Here is a 19,501-nt window from a genome sequence, read left to right as displayed (position 1 = left end):
TCAGGAAGCTGAGGAAATTCTGCATGTCTGCAAATTCTGGGACTCCCATCAATTTTTACAGATGCACCATTGAAAGCTGGGGATGTAGCTGGATCTACCATAGCTTAGTATGGCTCCTGCTTTGACCAATACCACAAGAAACTATAAAGGGTTGTGAATGTAGCCCAGTCCATCAGCAAACCAGCCTCCTGTCCATTGACTCTGTCTACAGTACCTGCTGCCTATGAAAAACAGCCAGCATAATCAAGGACCCCACACACCCTGCACATTCTCTCTTCCATCTTCTAACATCGAGAAAAAGATGCAAAAATCTGAGGTCACGTACCATCTGGCTCAAGAATGGTTTCTTCCCTGCTGCCATCAGACTTTTGAATGGACCTACCTTATATTAGGTTGATCTTCCTCTACACCCTAACTATGACTGTAACATTATATTCTGCACCCCCTCCTTTTCTTTTCCCCTATGCATTCTATGAACAGTATGCTTTGTCAGTATAGTGCGCAAGGAACAATACTTTTCACTGTATCACAATACATGTAACAATAATAAGTCAAATCAAATAGTGTACTCATCATCTTATTAGTGATTAGATGAAAAAACCAATATAATCCTTTCACTTCTGGTTAAGGTGAAATATACTTTCTTTATTCTCTTTTGCTGACAGTGTCTCTGTAATTAGAATTGTTCCTTGGTAGTGATATAAACGTGATTGTCTGGGGAGGCTTACTCATATTCGAATGCCGATAGCCCAGCTGAGTGCTGCCTCTCAGCCTCAGATGATCAGACAGAGGGGGCAGTCTTTGTAGGCTAGCTCGAGTATCTGATTGGCATTCAGCCTGTTTTTTTTTGCCTGTCGATCTTCATCCATATCCTGGTCCTCCCACTCCCCTCAGACCTCGGTATCAGCCAAAACTTCACCCAGGTCATTCCGAGGTGACCCCCAAGGTTCTACATGGCATTGAACCTTCTGGATTTTCCTGCCAGCCTTCATAGGTGAAGGGACTGTGGGGAGGGAGGGGCAGCTGGCCAGAAATCTCCTCGACTTTTCTCACAACTGAGGAAACCCAGGGTTGGTGAGTTTGTCCAGGATGTGAAACAAACTATTGAATATATTAGACCAAACTCGCATCCATAAACTGGGCTTCTGTTACCTTGAATTGAGAAGTTTGAGGGATGCTTAATTGAGATGCTTAACATCTTAAAAGGATTGGGTGAAAGATGAGGTCGCTGTAGTCACAGATGACCATAGGCTGGTGGTTGTGATTTAACCTGAGGATCACCACACATGAGGCAAGGTTGGGAAAGCAGGGCCTTCAGGAATAACCTCAGCCGGTAGAGGAATTGGATTCATGCTTTTGGCATCACTCTGCATCACAAGTCAACTGTCCAGCCAACTGAGCTGAACCAGGATTTGGTAGGATATCAGGCGTTACATCCTCATGCAAAAGGTAGGGGAAATCCAGAACTATGATGTGGATGCTGGGGAATCACTTGGAGATTTCAAGACTGAGATTGGTAGAATTCTGTTAGGCAAAAGGATCAAGAGGGAGTGGAGCAAAGGTGAGCGAACGGATTGAAGACACGGATGATCTAATTGAATGCTCAAGTTGATCTAAGGGGCTGAATGATCTCCTTCTGCTCCGTACATTCCTAACCCTGAGGCAGTGTGAGTTTTAGCCTCTATGTCCTGACATAATGACAGCTCAGCAGAGGCACACACCTGCCGGCTATCAAAGAGGGAACAGAAATCAGAATCAGAAAAGCAGTTTGTTCCCTTTAATTCCAGAAAATGAAAGGAGGCAAGTGAAATTGTTCTCCGATTTCATAAAACAGGGAGTTTATTTTTCATGGAATCCCCACAGTGCAGGAAGGGCTCATCGAGTTTGCATCCATAGAATATCTTAGCAGGTCACCCATCTCCCTATCCATACATATTTGTCCCACTAATCCCCTTAACTGACACATTTTGGGACACTAAGGGGCAATTTAGCATGGCCAATCCACCTAACTTGCACATCTTTGGACTGTGGGAGGAAACTGGAGCACCCAGAGAAAACCCACACAGACACGGGAAGAATGTGCAAACTCCACACAGTGACCTGAAGCCGGAATTGAACTTGGATCCCTAGCACTGTGAGGCAGCGGTGCTAACCACTGAGCCACCATGCTGCCTGGATTACATCATTCTCAAATGCTCACAATCAAACATTTTTATTTTTGCACTCAGTTTAGGACTAATTTATGATATATTTTTATTTGAAGGAAAGGAAATGCTACTAAATCAGTTAATTTCCCACATGTTGACCTTTGTAGCCATTACATCAGAATAACATCCAAACTTTGGCAATTGTCCAAATGACAGGTTGATCCCTATAGTCAGGGGAAAGACTGAGGATCGATTTATTCATCTTATGCTTTTCAATATCAAAGGGAAGCTTTTCGGAGCAATCTAAAACCAGAAAGAACCGGCACTCTATTGCGATTTAGCACATCCTCTGAACAGCTCAAAGCACTTTAAAACCAATGAGATTGTGCACAACAAGATCCAAGGGGCAGCAAAGTGGCCAACATATTTTGGGACACTAAGGGACAATTTAGCATGATCAAGCCACCTAACCTGCACATCTTTGGACTGTGGGAGGAAACTGGAGCACCCGGAGAAAACCCATGCAGACATGGGGAGAATGTGCAAAATCCACACTGACAGTCATCTGAAGTTGGAATTGAACCTGGGTCCCTAGCGCTGGGAGGCAGCAGTGCTAACCACTGGGCCAGGGACCCGAATTCGATTCCTGACTTGGGTCACTGCCTGTGTGAAGTTTGCACATTCTCCCCGTGTATGCATGGGTTTCCACTAGGTGCTCCGGTTTCCTCCCACAGTCCAAAGATGTGCGGGTTAGGTGCATTGGCCATGCTAAATTGGGGTTATGGGGCTAGGGCATGGGTGAGATTGTGGTCGGTGCAGACTTGATGGGCTGAATGGCCTCCTCTGCACTCTATGATTCTATGAAGTAAGAAGATGACTTTGTCCACCATTCATTGACCCCTTTCGGCTTTAGCGCAGTCGGACCAAAGTCTTCTTATGATCTACTCCACCCCTGAAATCAGATTTCTGCCCTAGCTTCCTGCCCTCTGTCGTTCAATTACACATTGAACTCACATCTCAGGGTCTGAAAAGGAGTTAATGTAAACAAGTGGCTTTCATTTACAGAAAATACTTGTATTTCTATTGACGTATGAGGTGGCATTTGAGGACTCTGGGTCTGTACTCGATGGAGTTTAGAAGGATGAGGGGAATCTCTTTGAAACTTACAGAATACTGAAAGGCCTGGATAGAGTGGACATGGGGAAGATGTTTCCATTAGTAGGCGAGACTAGGATCTCAGGATACAGCCTCAGAATAAAGGGACAATCCTTTAGAACTGAGATGAGGAGGAAGTTCTTCAGGGTGATGAATCTGGAATTCATTGCCACAGAAGGCTGCAGAGACCAGGTCATTGAGTGTATTTAAGTCAGAGATAGATAGGTTCTTGATTGGTAAGGGGATCAAAGGTTAAGGTGAAAAGGTTTGAGAATGGGGTTGAGAAACTTAAGAACCATGATTGAATGGCGGAGTAGATTTGATGGGCTGAATGGCCTAATTCTGCTTCTATACCTTATGGTTATTATCTTTCATGACCTCAATACATCCCAAAGTGCGTTACAGACAGTGAAATACATTGAAATTTAGGGACTGTAGTAATATAGGAAATGTGGTACCTTGGCCTAACACCTCCTGAGAGAACACCTCTGACAATGCAGTAATTCCTCAGTACTGCAGTGACGTCAGCCTACAGAGAGCTCAGGTGGGACTCAGATATGAGAAAGCTAGCCACTAAGCCAAAGCTAGCACTGACTGATTGCTGTGAACTCACTTTACTGTTTACTTCCAGATGTTTTCTTTCTTTGCTCCTTTGATTGTGGGATCAGCATGGTGAGCAAATCAGGGGGGCTTAAGGGGTTTGGACAAGTGCGTAATCTCTGACCAATGCCTCTCTCTTTTTACCCACAGGTGATTGGAGTAATCAGCAGGGAATACATCCCCCAAGGGACACGTTTTGGGCCACTGGTTGGGGATATCTACACCAAAGACAATGTCCCAAAGAACATAAACCGAAAGTATTTCTGGAGGGTAAGTTAGTCCAGGCCATTGGCAGTTGCTGATCAGATACTTGTATCTTCATCACGCACACTGCTCCCCCCAGCCCCTGCCTTATGAAAGGTTGGAAAGGATTTGCATTCAGATAACACCTTTCCCATCCTCAGGACAGAGAGTTGTACAGCCAATTAATTGCTTTTGAAGTGTACCTGCTGTTGTAAAGCAGGAAGTGTGGCAACCAATTAGCACACGCAAGCAGCAAGGTGGTAATGGTCAGCTCTGACAATGGTCATCTAGAATGGAAATGTTGGCTTCATTCACTCTCCACAGATGCTGTCAGACCTGCTGAGATTTTGCAACATTTTCTGCTGTTTCAGATTCCAGCATCCACGGTATTTTGCTAAAATATTATGGTCTATTTTTGTTGGTTTAGATAGTGTATAAATATTGGCCAGCATTCCATGGAGAACACCCCTGCTCCTCTAAATAGTGCTGTGAAATATTTACATCACTTGCAAGAACAGACAAGGCCAACAGGTATCTCCAAAACATAACACGTCTGACAGTGCAACATATCCTCAGTGATGCACTGGGAGCCTTAAGCAGGTGCTCCAGTTCCTGGAGCAAGACTTGTAACCCATAATCATACAATGCAGAAGGAGGCCATTCAGCTGATCGAGTCTGCACAATCCCATTCAGGCTTTATCTCCATAACCCCATGCACTAGTCAGTCCCCCTGACACTAATGGGCAATTTATCATGGCCAATTCACCTAACCCACACATCTTTGGACTGTGGGAGGAAACTGGAGCACTTGGAGGAAACCCATGCAGACATGGGGAGAATGTGCAAACTCCACACAGTCAGCGACCCAAACCGGGAATCGAACCTAGGTCCCTGGCGCTGTGAGGCAGCAATGCTAATCACTGTACCACCGTGCCGCCCCAAATCTTCTGATGAAGCTATGGACTGAGCCTGGCTGACACTATTATAGAAAGGTCTATGAGATCAATTGCACACTCCCTGGGCAAATGGGAATATGGCAGAGGGGTAGTAGAGCACATGATATATTGTTACTGCTCAGAGATCACCTGGAGGACTGTGATCAATTTTGACTTCCTGATCACTAGGTAAAGGCTTTGAAGGGGTCCAGTGGGGAGCATGAAAATGATCCCTGGAATTTTTCAATAATTTTTAGTCATGAAGAACGTTTAAGGAAGTTGACGTGACTCTCTTTGGCACAGAGGTGATTTTGAGATGAGCTACTTGAGGTTTTTGTGGTTCTGAATGGCTGATCTGGGCACAGTGTGGTGAAAGTTCAAATCCTGGTGTGACAGATTAAAAATCAGGAAGTGAGTAAGAAGGAAAGCCGGGGGAAGTTTTTCACTTTGTGAGTTGTGGAGTGAATTATCGGAGAGGGACATCAGGTGCCAACGGGGGTGGAGAGATAGTTGGATTCGTTCCTAAAGAGACAAGGCGGTCGGGGGATTTGGCAAGAAGATGGATGGATTGGGTCTGAGATTGTCATCTTGGAGATGCTAAATCCAACAACCAGTTGGCAAAGCTCAGGCTGGCACACTCCAGCTGGGCACTAACTACGATCGTGAGGCAGAAGCTCCACATAACTGGGATCCGGCAGGTATCAGCCTGACATGACTGCAATGATAACCTTCCCATTTTGTTGGAAGGTGTTTCAGGCTGTGTGAGGCATCTCTCTAGGCATTGCTGCTCAGACTAAGAGACAAGGATCCCGGTGACAGGCACCCATTTCTGCCTTGTGAATTAAAAACATACCATGTTGGGGAAAACTCAGCAGGTCTAGCAGCAGCAGTGCTGCTGCAGTGTGACACTCGGCTTCAGAAAACCAGCTGACCACAGTATTATCCACAGGCAACAGGCTCCCAGTCAGATGGGCAGCAACATTCCGACCTTGCATCATTCAGTACCTCCCTAGGATTAACAGTTCCATATAGATGAATAAGGCCCAGAAAGCTGGTTTGCTAGTATGAACAGGAAATAAGTGAGGGACAACAAATATTGGGCCCCATTTACATGAATTCCCTAGAAGGATTTTAGTTCCAGGTTATTTTGTCACTTGTAGGTCAGCCCTGGAAATGGGGGCAAGTAATTGGCAGGGTGGGATCAGTCAGTAGAAGGGGAAAGTGATTGGGCGGAAGGGACCTAACAATGGTCTTCACTGCTGTGGCGCCAAGAGGCCCACTCATAGAATCTCTACAGCGCAGAAAGAAGCCATTCAGCCCACTGAGTCTGCACCAATAACAATACCACCCAGACCCTATCCTGTAACCCCATGTATTTACCCCGCTACTCCCCCTGACACTAATGGCCAATTTAGCATGGTCAATCCACCAAATCTGTAAATCTTTGGAGTGCAGGAGGAAACCGGAGGAGGAATCTCACACAAACACGGGAGAACATGCAGACTCCACACAGACAGTGATCCAAGACCGGAATTGAACACGGATCCCTGGCACTGTGAGGCAGCAGCACATACCACTGTGCCACTATGCTCCATATTCAGTCAACTATCTTCTCTGAAATGTGTCTCTTTGGTGGTAACTTCCAGCAGTCCCCTTAAAAGCTTTTAAGGTGAAGATGGGAGGGGAGGAGGGAGCGAGGGATGGGATGGGGAGGATGGGATTAATCTGAGCCTTCTGACATTTCTACAGCCTGTAGAAATTCATCACACAATGAGTGTATGACAACATTATTGGCCAAAAGTGCAACGCAGCAACAGAAGGCAGGCTCACCCAATCACTTGGGAAAAATGCTATTAGTTTTCCAAAGAGCAGGGATCAGTACAGAATGACCAGCCCACTTCTCCGTTTGGTTTGCAAGATGGTGGCTTGATGAGATCAACAGACTAAAACCAGGGAGGGACTTTCTCAAGTTTCATTACATTAACCTTGAAAGAGCAAGAACTGTACAACGCGCACCTTTTACACCTCCGGCATCCTGTAGGATAGGAAGATAAACAGACACAGACGCACAGTGGCTGCTTTTCAAGTCTGACTCAATGGAAGTTTTGTTTTCAATTTCAGTGTCAGTTCCTCTTTAGTGCAAGGCCTGCTGCCCTTCCTGAGGGCAATTAGGGACAGAAAACAACTGCTAATTGTGCCTGTGACTTTCACACTCCATGAACAAATATAACAGAGTGGGAAAGCTGAAATTGTTCTCTTTGGAGTAGAGAAGGTTAAAATTTATTCAAAATTATATGTGCTTTTGATAGAGCAGTTAGGCAAGGAGAAACAGTTTGCTCTGGCGAATGGGTTCATTACCAGGACCCAGATTTAAAACAATTGACCAAAGGAACCAGAGGGGAGATGAGGAGCACTATTTTCTCACACAGTCTTGTTCAGGTCTTGACTCACCTGAGGAAGGAGCAGCGCTGTGAAAGCTTATGATTCTAAATAAACCTGGTGTTGTGAGACTTCTTACTTGTTCAAATCTAGAACCCAGTAGCTGAAAAGTAAATTTTTGAAAGGCAATATTTGGACCTGCACTTGAAGAGGATGAATGTTCAGAGTTTAAAGGAGGGGAAAATGCTGGGAAATAGGGTTACATGGCAAGGGCCCAGGTGAGAATGTTGTCATTGCAGGTTCGATTGGATGAATGACCTCCTTCTGCACTGTAGGATATCTATGATTCATTAGGCAACCCATTCAAAGAGCTACTTCAGGCACTATTATGGCCTTTTCCTGTGCTGTGCGACTCAGTGATGGCAGGGTGGCACAGTGGTTAGCACTGCTGCCTCATAGTGCCAGGGACCTGGGTTCAATTCCCCAGCTTGGGTGACTGTGTGGGGTCTGCACATTCTCCCCATCTCTGCATGGGTTTCCTCCAGTTTCCTCCCACACTTCAAAGATGTGCAGGTTTGGTGGATTGACCATGCTAAATCGCTCCTTAGTGTCCCAAAATGTGTAGGTTAGGGGGATTAACGGGGTAAATATGTGGGGATAGGGGGAAGGGCCTGGGTAAGATGCCCTGTGGGATTGTGGATGCTGAATCGATGGGCCGAATGGCCTCATTGTGCACTGTAAGGATTCCATGATTGTGAGACCATGATTCAACTCACTCACATTTTGGTCTGGTTGCCCTCTGCTGGCCGCCTGGGGATTATCGCCAAGAAAGTTCTGCCTGTCTCATTTCGCTTTATTTCATTCAGAAAAAAACCGCAAGCCCTTGTGATTCTGATGGGACTTTACCCCCCCCATCTATCCACTCTGTCGTCACACCGACCCCTTTTGGACCCATTTTTGGATTTGCTTTTCAACGACTTTTTTTCAGAAGTTGTATTCCTTACCTCTTTTTAAACTAATTAACTATCTTCCGTTGTCTTTCCCATGTTTGCAGTTGATTTTGGGATTAAACCGGATTCTAGCTCCGGCTGTTTGACTTTTAATTCGCTGAATCAATTTTACCTTTCATCGCAATGGACTTCATTGCGGGGAGGCGGGGGCAACTGAGAGAGAAGCATCAGTCCTAGTTTCCCCATGTTGGAACTAGCTTGTCCCACTCTCTGTGGACTCAGCGGCAGGACTGGGTTTGGTTATTGCTTAAAGCCTTCGTATCGAATTGCTCTCGACCTCAAGGGAGGTGTGAATGCAATTATTCTCTATTAATAAAAGCGTCACTGGGCAATTCGATATAACCCGTTAAGCATTTATGGAACATCGTCACAGACAGTCGCTTCCAGTTTCGAGTACTCAAGAGTTTAATCCCTCAGAAATTTTGGTAGATATAAATACATATTTCAGAATTATTATTGTGTTGCAGTTTCTCTTCCCCATCGTCTTCCTTTTATCTCACCAGCTCCCCACCTCCATTCCCCCACCCCCACCCTTCGGTTTGAGTGCAAATCTTGTGATGTCCTCCAACACCCCATCCAAGTGGCCGTTCTTTCGAGTGGGCGAGCCTGGATGGTGAGCGGCTATTTGACTGCGTGGGGCATCACATCCTAAAGTTTGCTCTGACGTGGCACTCCCCCCCCCCCCCAGCTATTTGACTGCGAGTGGTATCGCATCCCAAAGTTTGCTCTGGCAAGTGGCACCCCCCAGCTATTTGACTGCGTGGGGCATCACATCCCAAAGTTTGCTCTGACGTGGCACTTCCCCAGCTATTTGACTGCGTGGGGCATCACACCCCAAAGTTTGCTCTGGCAAGTGGCACCCCGCTTCCCCTGCTATTTGACTGCATGGGGCATCACATTCCAAAATTTGCTCCGGCAAGTGACACGCCCCGCTATTTGACTGCACGGGGCATCACATCGCAAGGTTTGCCCTGCCAAATGCCGCACCCCACCCCCACCCCACTCCCCGCTATTTTACTGCGTGGGGCATCACATTTTAAAGTTTGCTTTGGCAAGTGGCGCAGCCCGCTATTTGACTGCGTGGGGCATCACATTCGAAAGTTTGCTCTAGCAAGTGCCATCTCCCTCCCACCAATCTTCCTCAACTCAATTATAAACCAGGTTTCAGGATTCTTTGGGGGGCGGGGTTGGAGGAACAATAAACATTTGGCAAAGTCCCGGAATATTCTGCAAGAATTAAGCAAACACTGTAAATAATCCCAGTTGAAGTAATATGCACGTGCTTTGCTGCAGTGATTCTCCGGCCCCTTTCCCAGATTTCGAAATTACCCAGGGGGCTGAATGAGATGCGCCGTGCAAATGTGCACACGGTTTAAGGGGAAAGTTGACAGAGAGCGCTTTAAAGCCACAGAATTTCTGGTGACGTCTGGGTGAGGAATAACGGTGAAATTGCTACCTTAGAGCAAACTGTTGTTCTGCTTTGACAATACGAAACTTGACGCACAGGATTAGAAGTCAGGCTGGACTTTATTGCTGGTGACTGGGGGAATCGGGATGCTGTCATTGGGATACTCTGAGCTGTGTAGGTGCTGACTCACTCTGCCATTGGGGAGCAGGGCACTGAGATTGTTAAATCAAAGTGTGGCAGCCCATTACCCTCTGTGCTTTCCATTCTCTCTCTCAGTTGTTCTTTGCAACAGTTAACGTTCTTCGTTTCAAAAAGTCAGGGTAATTCCTCGATTTCACGCCCCTTGAGAATGTGGGTCACGGTATTAGGTGTTCAACCTTGCACTGACAGGGATCTGTAAAGCAAACTCCCTTGGTAAACCCAAATATTGGCCAGAGAGAGCATCAGCCTTTTCCGAAAGACTGATAGTTAAATCTTTATTTATTTATTAATTATTAGTCACAAGTAGGCTGATATTAACACTGCACTGAAGTTATTGTGAAAATCCCCTTTCGCCACATTCCAGTGCCTGTTCGGGTACACTGAGGGAGAATTTAGCATGGCCAGTGCACCTAACCAGCACGTCTTTCAGACTGTGGGAGGAAACTGGAGCACCCGGAGGAAACCCATGCAGACACAGAGAGAATGTGCAGGCTCTGCACATAATGACCCAAACTGAGGATTGAATCCGGGTCCCTGGCACTGTGAAGCAGCAGTGCGAATCACTGTGCTGCCGTGCTGCCCATTCACAAGTCTGCCAGATATTTCCTGAATAAAGGCCCTGCCTTGGGTAACACCTGGGCAGCTGGAGGATGAAGATTCTAGCTCATTACCCTGCAGTGCTGTCAATGTCCCAACAGAATCATGGAATCCCTCCAGTGCAGAAGGAGGCCATTCAGCCCACCGAGCTTGCAATAGGCCTCAGTATTCCCAGTCTGGGGCTGAGAGAAAACAGGCGGATAGGAAATCAACCATGCTTCTTCCTTCTGATCACCCACCAAGCCCCAACCCCAAATGAGAGGCGCTTGTGCCTGCATATGTCTGAGGTTAGAATAAACAGCCACACGGTTCAATAATTTGCCAGCATTGAGCATCTAGGTTTGCAGGATCTGTGGAATAGAAAGTGGAACTGCACCCCAGTGACCCCTCACTTCTCCCAAACTGGGATCTGCCACATCACCAATTTTCATTCCATTATTGCTGACTGTGAGTTTAGCTGTCTGGACCCTTCACCCTAGAGTTCCCTCATTAAAGCATCTTTGTCGCTTCACATCTTTCACTGATAAGACACCCCTAAAACACAGCCTCTGGTCACCCATTCAAATGTGTTTGTTATTTGCTATCATATATGCTTTGGGGATGTTTTGCATTATTACTAGTTATTGTATTGAGATCCAGTGAACCCCACTGAGAACCAATCTGTGTGTGTATGGAAGTGTAGCCCAGTAAGAGTCAGTGTGTGTGGAACTGTACTCCAGTGAGTGGAATTATACCCCAGTGACAGTTAATGTGTATGGAATTGTACCCCAATGGGAGGCAGTGTGTGTGGAACTGTATCCCTAGTGGGAGTCAATGTGTGTGAAACTGTACCCCAGTGAGAGTCAGTGTGTGTATGTGGAACCGTATCCCAGAGAGAGTCTGTGTGTGTGGAACTGTACCCCAGTGAGAGTCAGTGTGTGTGGGGAACTGTATCCCAGTGACAGTTAGTGTGAATGGAGTTGTACCCCAATGGGAGGCAGTGTGTGTGGAACTGTACCCCAGTGAGAGTCAGTGTATGTGTGGAACTGTATCCTAGTGAGAGTCAATGTGTGTGGAACTGTATCCTAATGAGATTCAGTCTATGTGGAACTGAACCCCAGTGTGAGTCAATGTGTGTGGAACGGTATCCCAGCATGAGTCAGTGTGTGTGGAACTGTACCCCCCAGCATGAGTCAGTGTGAGTGGAACTGTACCCCAGTGAGAATCAGTGAGTGTGGAACTGTATCCCAGTGTGATTCAGTCTGTGTGGAACTGTACCCCAATGTGAGTCAGTGTGTGTGGAATTGTATCCCAGTGAGAGTCAGTGTATGTGGAACTGTACCCCAGTGAGATTCAGTGTGTGGAACTGTATTGCAGTGAGAGTCAGTGTGTGTGTAGAACTGTAGCCCAGTGAGAGTCAGTGTGTGTGGAACTGTATCGCTGCGAGATTCAGTGTATGTGGAACTGTACCCCGGTGAGAGTCAGTGTGTGAGTGCGGAACTGTGTTCCAGTGACAGTCAGTGTGCGTGGAACTGTACCCCAGTGACAGTCAGTGTGTGTGTGTGTGGAACTGCATTCCAGTGAGAGTCAGTGTGTGCGGGCGCGATAAAGCGGGGAACAGAATCTTGGAAACGAAGTGACACCTGTTTAAGTTTAGAATCGCAACAACATTACTCTGAACTGTGTCGCGTTGTTGCGCAGATCTCTGCTGCATTCGGAAGTGGCGAAGGCGGGTATGGAATCGACCCCGTTCGACATCGGAGCTACCTCCCGACTCTGAGCTGTCCTCGCCAGCTTGGCATGCTTAAAAACAAAACAGCAAGAAATAGTGGGGTCGCATAACCTGATACCACCTTCCTTCCTGTCGCACAAATCTGGCCAAAAAAGGTTAAAAAGCTGCCACAGATACAATCAATATTTGCATGTCGATTCCTGTGCCTTGATCAAAATCCCCTGGCTGAACGCCATTCCCGTATTCTGAAGAATTGAATGACCGCAGCGTTTGTGATGTGACTTTTCTTCCTGTTATACTTTCTCTGGCAAAACACACACACACACAAGAATTGTGTTGAGTTCAGAATAGAAATGCCTGCGGGGCTGGGGGGAGGGGAGGGGGGTGGGTAACTGAAGTTGTAAAAACTCAAGGGTGGAAGAGAGAGAGAGAGAGACAGCGAAACAGACACACAGAGGAAGATCCAACCCTCAGAAACATGATGTCACCAAATGAGCTCACTACTACCCATGTGATAACTCTGATAAATAGCTCAGTTATCATGACATTGCGACAGGCTCATTACAATCCAACAAGCAGGAAGGTGTGAGGGATTGTGCTCCCTATTCTCTTGCACACTCCCAATAACAAGCGCATTGCAAAAGTGGGGCTTGTGATTTACATGGAGCAGGTTGCTAAACCCGTTTTGTTTTTGACTACTTTCCTCCAACTTAAAACATTTAAAAGTCAATCCGAATTGCAGGTGACATTCGAGTTCACCTTTCTTTTTCCCCTCTTTTTTCTCGTTTTTCTTCGTCGACAAATTCCTTTTCTCTTAAACTCTGTTCCGTTTAATGTCGCCACCAGGTCTATTCCTCCGGGAAACTCCATCACTTTCTGGACGGCTACAACGTGTGTAGGAGTAACTGGATGCGGTACGTGAACCCCGCGCACTCGCCCGAGGAGCAGAATCTGGTGGCCTGTCAGAACGGCACCGATATTTACTTCTACACAGTGAAGCCCATCCCTCCCAGTAATGAGCTGCTGGTCTGGTACAGCCGCGAGTTCGCCCAGAGACTGAACTATCCGCCGACGGCTGACCTGCTGATGTTAAATCTCAGTGAGTCTCAGCAAACGCTACCTGATTTCTCGTGTTTTGTTTGGGTCTATGGTTGGGGGAGGGGGGCGGGGTGTGCGGAGGGGGTGGTGAGTGAGTGGACACGGGGTGTATGTATAGGGGTGTGTCGGGGGGAGGGGGAGTTCTGTGGATGGAGAGGGGGTGAATGAGTGGGGAGAGATGTGGAGAGAAAAGGGGGTGGGTGGGCAGAGATGTGTGGGGACAGAGTGTGAGTGGGGAGAGACGGGAATGTGTGGGAAAAGGGGCTTGTGTAGGAAGAGGGGGTTGTGTGGGGAGAAGGGTGTGAGGGGGATATTGTTGAAAGAATTTGGTCCTGTTTGTATTAAGTGGATCGGTTGTGCGTGTCATTTGAAAATGATTCCCTTGTCTCTTAGTGTACCAAGCGGATCCTGTCCTGGTCTGTCCCTTCACATTGAAAGTTAGAATAATTGAATAATTTGAATAATTTGCCCACACACCGTTAGATTGCTAGAGGTGCAACAGACATATTTATGGCTTACGATGACGGTTATTAAGTGGAAATATTTTCTCAATTTCTGAGACCACCCCCCCGCAACCAGTTAATGCAGTCTTCTCAGTCCCAGGAACAGGCAGGAACCCCAGGTAAGTCTCAGAGAGAATGCTTTCTACACTCTCTCCAATTCTAGAGTTTGTTGCTGTCCCTTTCTCACCTTCCTGGTCAGGGCTTTGTAAATATTTTGACCCTGCCCCCGCCCCCCCCCCCCCCCCCCCCCCCACACTGACAGTAACTCTCTATATTCCGCGCTGTATTTACAATGATCCGTCAACTGGAGAAATAGAACCAACACCCCCTCCCCGTCCCCCCTCGCGGAGGAGCGGGCTTGAGTGTGTAACAGCCCGGAGATGTGTGGGGAGAGGGAGGGAGAGAGTGTTGGAGAAGAGGGAGTGAGAAAGTGCTCGGGAGAGGAAGTGAGAAAGTGTTGGGGGGAGAGAGAGTGAGACTGCTGGAGGAGAGGGAGTGAGAGAGTGCTGGAGGAGAGGGAGTGAGAGAGTGCTGGAGGAGAGGGAGTGAGAGAGTGCTGTGAGAGAGTGCTGGGGAGAGGAGTGAGAGAGTGCTGGGGGAGAGGGAGTGAGAGAGTGCTGGGGGAGAGGGAGTGAGAGAGTGCTGGGGGAGAGGGAGTGAGAGAGTGCTGGGGGAGAGGGAGTGAGAGAGTGCTGGAGGAGAGGGAGTGAGAGAGTGCTGGAGGAGAGGGAGTGAGAGAGTGCTGGGGAAGAGGGAGTGAGAGGGTGCTGGGGGAGCTGATCGGATGTGCTGTTTACAATAAGCAGCGGGATACTGACGAGGATAGAGATGATCCTCTCACCTCAGTACCTGAGGGACATTCCTGAGCCTGGCAGTGTAGGGAGGTTCCGATTGGAATGGGTTCAGGGTGACGAGCTGTCATTATTGATATCATTCAGAAAAGTTAACGCATGTTGGTGTCTATCACCACTTCAATCCTGGGCACTGGAGCCGCGCTTGGCACCAGGTATTTAGACATTTGAAAGCGGGATGAGAGAAGGGACTGTCACCCCTGTGTGTCCCAACAGCGGTACCCGAACAGGAGTTCTGGAGAGTCGCGTTAATAAGCAGCACCCCACCATCAAACCTGGTTTGAATTCGGTGTAAAGAGAAATTCCATTCATTGTAGCCTCAGTCTACAGGGACCTCTTTGCTTTGTGTTCCGCCTCCGATCAAGCGAGGGGAAAGTGAGAAGCAGATTTGGCAGGGAGTTTGTTGTTGGTGTTCAGTCAGTGCGGGACGCCAGATTTGATTACCTGATAATTTTTTCCCTTTTAACTCGAGGTGCGATTGGTGAGATTAACTCTTCCTCTAGAAAAAAGTTACTTACAATTTCAAACAATCCACCCCCTCCCCACTACCCCCCCCCCCCAACCCAAGACCCTTTGTACTTTCCCCCGGAGGAAACCCTTTTGGGAGGGATGTGCGCTTCTCTTGCATTGCTGCTCAGTAGGCACCCACTCTTCACCAAGCGGACAAGGTTCCCGAAAATTTCAAAACAGAATCACAGAGCAGAAAGAGACCATTCAGCCCATCGTGCCAGTGCGTACTCACCAAGAGAGGAATTTAGCCGGTGGTATTTCCCCTGTGGCCCTGCACATTGTTTTTTTCCAACGAATAGTCTCAGTCCCTCTTGAATGTCTCGACTGAAATTTGTCTCCATCGCAGTCTCAGGCAGCTTGTTCTAAAAATTTTAAAGTTTATTTATTAGGGTCACAAGTAGCCTTAAATTAACATTGCAATGAAATTACTGTGACAATCCCCTAGTCACCACACTCTGGTGCCTGTTTGGGTACACTGAGGGAGAATTAAGCATGCACAGTCTTTTGGACTGTGGGAGGAAACTCACACAGACACAGGGAAAATGTGAATTGAACCCGGGTCCCCGCTGCTGTGAGGCAGCAGTGCTAACCACTGTGCCACCATGCCAACCATGCCTTAACCACATGCTTTGTGAAAAAGTTTCTCCTCATTTTGCGAGTGTTTTGCCAATCTCCTGAAACAGGTGTTCTCTGGTTCCCAATCCTGCCACCAATGGGAACAGTTTCTCTCCATTTACTCTGTCCAGACCTCTCGTGATTTTGAATATTTCTGTCAAATCTCCTTTCAACCTTCTCTTCAAGAACAACAATCCTAACCTCGCCAATCTATCCACCTTTCATCCCTGGAACCTTTTTTGTGAATCTTTAGCGCATCTTTTCTAACACCTTCACATCTTAAACAGGAGCAGTCCCTCTCTGACTCCTTTTCCTTTTGATCCCTCCTGCTTGTTGCACCTTTTGAAAAAGAAAGGCCAGAATCCCTTTTATTTTCATTCCACAGATCAGTCTGCAGCCAGGACTCTGTCTTGTGATTGTAATGACTCCATCTCTATTTGGTATGCCGGAGGGGTGAGGGCATATTGAACTGAACTCACCCTCAAACAGCTCACATAACTTTTCAACAGAATCTCTTTTGAAACTGTTAGATGCCGTTGCTGTTCTCGCGCCGCCCTCTACCCCTTCTGAGTTTTGTTTCAAAAGTAATGCTTCTGAAACTTGTAGGCAGAGATGTTGATTCCAAAGCATTCAAATTTAAACAGGCAAAGTGTGAATGAGACAATATTGAGGAAAGGGGCAAGAGTAAGGGAGAATGCGTGTCTGTCCGAGTGTGTGTGTGTATGTGTGTGTGCATGTGTGTATGCGTGTATGAGCGTGTGTGTGCATGTCTGTGTGTTTGTGTATGTGTGTGCGTGTGTGTATGTATGTATACATATTTGTGTGTGTGTGTGCATGTTTGTGTGCCTGTGTATCAGTGTGTATATGCATGTGTGTACGTGTTTGTGTACATGTGTGTATGCGTGTGTGTGCATGTCTGTGTGTATTTGTTTGTGTGTGTCAATCTTACATACGCAAATTATATCTGAAATGCTTCATGACTAATATGTTGCTTGGCTTTCTATAGTCATTTAATCTGCCTAGATCCACCTTACCCTGTGGTCATTGATCACACCTCAGAAAGCACGGACTTCATCCCACACCAGCTTTCTCTTGTATGATATCAGTTTAGGAGCTGGCGCCTTGCTGTTGCTGGTTGAGTAACAAGCAACAATTCTCTTTTGTCTTGAAATGTGGTTTGACAAGTGTTTGTCCTGCTAAACAGGTTTCTATTACGTGTCACAGCCCACAAATTGAAAAATTAATTTGTCCTCACACTCCCCCCCTCTCCCTACCCTGGGGTGTTAGTAAGGCCCGGCTCGCTTCCCACTCAGTAACTTACTCTTTCATTGCTCAGCACAAACTAACTCGCTTCCTTTTAATAACGGACAGTTTGGCTGTATCACTGCAGCTTGTGGCTGCTTAGAGAGGGGGAAATCCAGTAAAGTGCCTGTTTCAGATCAGTGCCCCCACTGAACAATGCATAATGGCAGAGGGTGGTGGGGGAATCGCACTCAATTGCAACACCCTACCAGCCAAAGCTCAAAACTATGACAATATCCATTTCTGTGCTGCAGCCCATCTTCCAGCTCTCACCATTACCATGTTTCTGACAAACTACACTGATTCCTGTTGCACAAGTTTAAACGTTCCCATGCTTGTTTTCAAATTCCTGCATGGCTCTTGCCCCCTGCCTATATCTGTGACCTCCTCCTGTCTGATAACCCTCTTAAAAAAGCCACTTTCCTCCAATCCTGATGTCTTGCGCATCCATTCGCACCACGATTAACAGCTGTGTCTTCGGTTGCTGAACCCTTTAGCTCTGAAGTTTCCTCTCCAATCCTTTCTGCCCCTTTACCTCTCCCTCCTCCCTTAAGACACATCTTATAATGTACCTCTGACTAAGTTTTGGCACCCGATTCTAATATTTCTTTATGTGGCTTAGTGTTGCTTGATAATTGAAGCACTTTGGGATGTTTGCTATGCTAAAGATGTTATATATGCCATGGTGGCACAATGGTTAGCACTACTACCTCACAGTGCTGGGCATCCGGATTCAGTTCTGGCCTTGGGTCATTGTCTGTGCGGAGTCTGCACATTCTCCCAGTGTCTGCATGGGTTTCCTCCGGGTGCTCCGGTTTCCTCCCAAAATCCAAAGATGTGTGAGTTAGGTTGATTGGCCATGCTAAATTGCCCCTTAGCATCAGGGGACTAGCAGGGTAAATGGGTGGGGTTATGGGGATAGGGCCTGAGTGGGATTGCTGTCAGTATAGACTTGAAGGGCTGAATGGCTTCCATCTACATTGTAGGGATTCTATGATTCCATGAATTTGTTGTCCAAACTCTCTCGAAAATGATAGCTAATTGAGTGAGATGTTGAGTGCACCTAAATTCCAATACCTCTGTACACCTGGACTGATATATGTGTCTCAGTGAGATTGAATCCCTGTCAGCGAGGAAGAGGGAGAGTAACCTGGATAAATAAACAACAAATGAAAAACTAGCCTTGGGGGAGAAAAAAGGATGCTCAGTTCAGAGACTGAGAAGACACATCTCAAAGTGCTATCTTTTCAGTTAGGGAAAAGATATACAATATTTGCAGTGTTAGCCCCTTCCAGTAACGTGGTCCCTGTCCCTCTTGGCAGTTTCAGGCCATTCAAAATGAAACAGAAAGTAGGGTTGAATGTCAGTCAGTCAGTTCCACATTACTGCAAAATCCAAAAACAATTCTGAGGTTTTATTTGACTCAAATATTGTCTTCAGTTATTCAACGGCAGAATATCTCGCAGAGGGAAATCAGTGCTAAGGTTGGCTTGAAAGGGCTGAACCCCAGATGACCTTTGTGCATGCAAGCTTGTGTTTCTAGAGTTGGTGTCAGTTAGTTAAGCTCTCCGTGGCTAGCGTTGTTCAGATATTAATGCAGGGCAGAGACAAAGTAAACTAACCTCTTTTTTTAAAAAAAGGCTGTATTTTAAATTCCTCCCACAATCTGCATGACTGAGTAATGTCTGCAGCTATATCAGTGTGAATTTTCTCCAGATCCCACACAAGCTGTCTGAGTAAACTCTAGAATTGTTTACCACTAAATGGTCAGTTTTATGCTGTGTGCCAAGACTTGCATTTCTAAAACACCTTTCCCCAGCTTGAGTATTCCCAAAGCACTTGACAGCCAATGAAATCCTTCCAAAGCATAGGCATCTCTTAATAGAATCCCTACAGTGCAGTAGGAGGCCATTCGGCCCATCAAGTCTGCACCGACCATAATCCCACCCAGATCCTATTCCCGTAACCCACATATTTACCCTGCTAATCCCCCGACACTAGGGTCAATTTAGCATGGCCAATCAACCTAACCTGCACATCTTTGAACTGTGGGTGGAAACTGGAGCACCTGGAAGAAACCCATAGTGATGCGGGGAGAATGTGCAAACTCCACACACAGAGCAGCCCGAGGTTGGAATTGAACCCACATCCCTGGCGCTGTGAGGCAGCAGTGCTAACCATTGTGCCACCATGCTGCCATCTCTTCTCAGAGATGCAGCAACTAGTATTGCACAGT

General features: G+C 46.8%; 1 protein-coding gene across 2 annotated transcripts in view; it reads left to right on the top strand.

Moving 5' to 3' along the window:
* Positions 1-19,501, top strand: part of prdm1b (PR domain containing 1b, with ZNF domain) — a 57,637-nt gene that overhangs the window by 24,409 nt on the left and 13,727 nt on the right. Inside the window, exons 3-4 of one of the 2 annotated variants that reach the window (XM_080211303.1) lie at positions 4,053-4,172; positions 13,233-13,485. In XM_080211303.1, coding sequence (XP_080067429.1) covers positions 4,053-4,172; positions 13,233-13,485 — 373 coding nt within the window. Of the gene's footprint in view, positions 1-4,052; positions 4,173-12,942; positions 13,057-13,232; positions 13,486-19,501 lie in introns of those variants that run through there. The other variant, XM_080211304.1, reaches the window with a different exon arrangement.

The sequence above is a fragment of the Carcharhinus amblyrhynchos genome, chromosome 24 (genome assembly GCF_965287045.1).
Source record: "Carcharhinus amblyrhynchos chromosome 24, sCarAmb.v2.hapA, whole genome shotgun sequence".
Classification (NCBI taxonomy): Eukaryota; Metazoa; Chordata; class Chondrichthyes; order Carcharhiniformes; family Carcharhinidae; genus Carcharhinus; species Carcharhinus amblyrhynchos.
The sequence above is the reverse complement of the archived record's forward strand: the minus strand, read 5'-3'. Positions and strand labels throughout refer to the sequence as shown.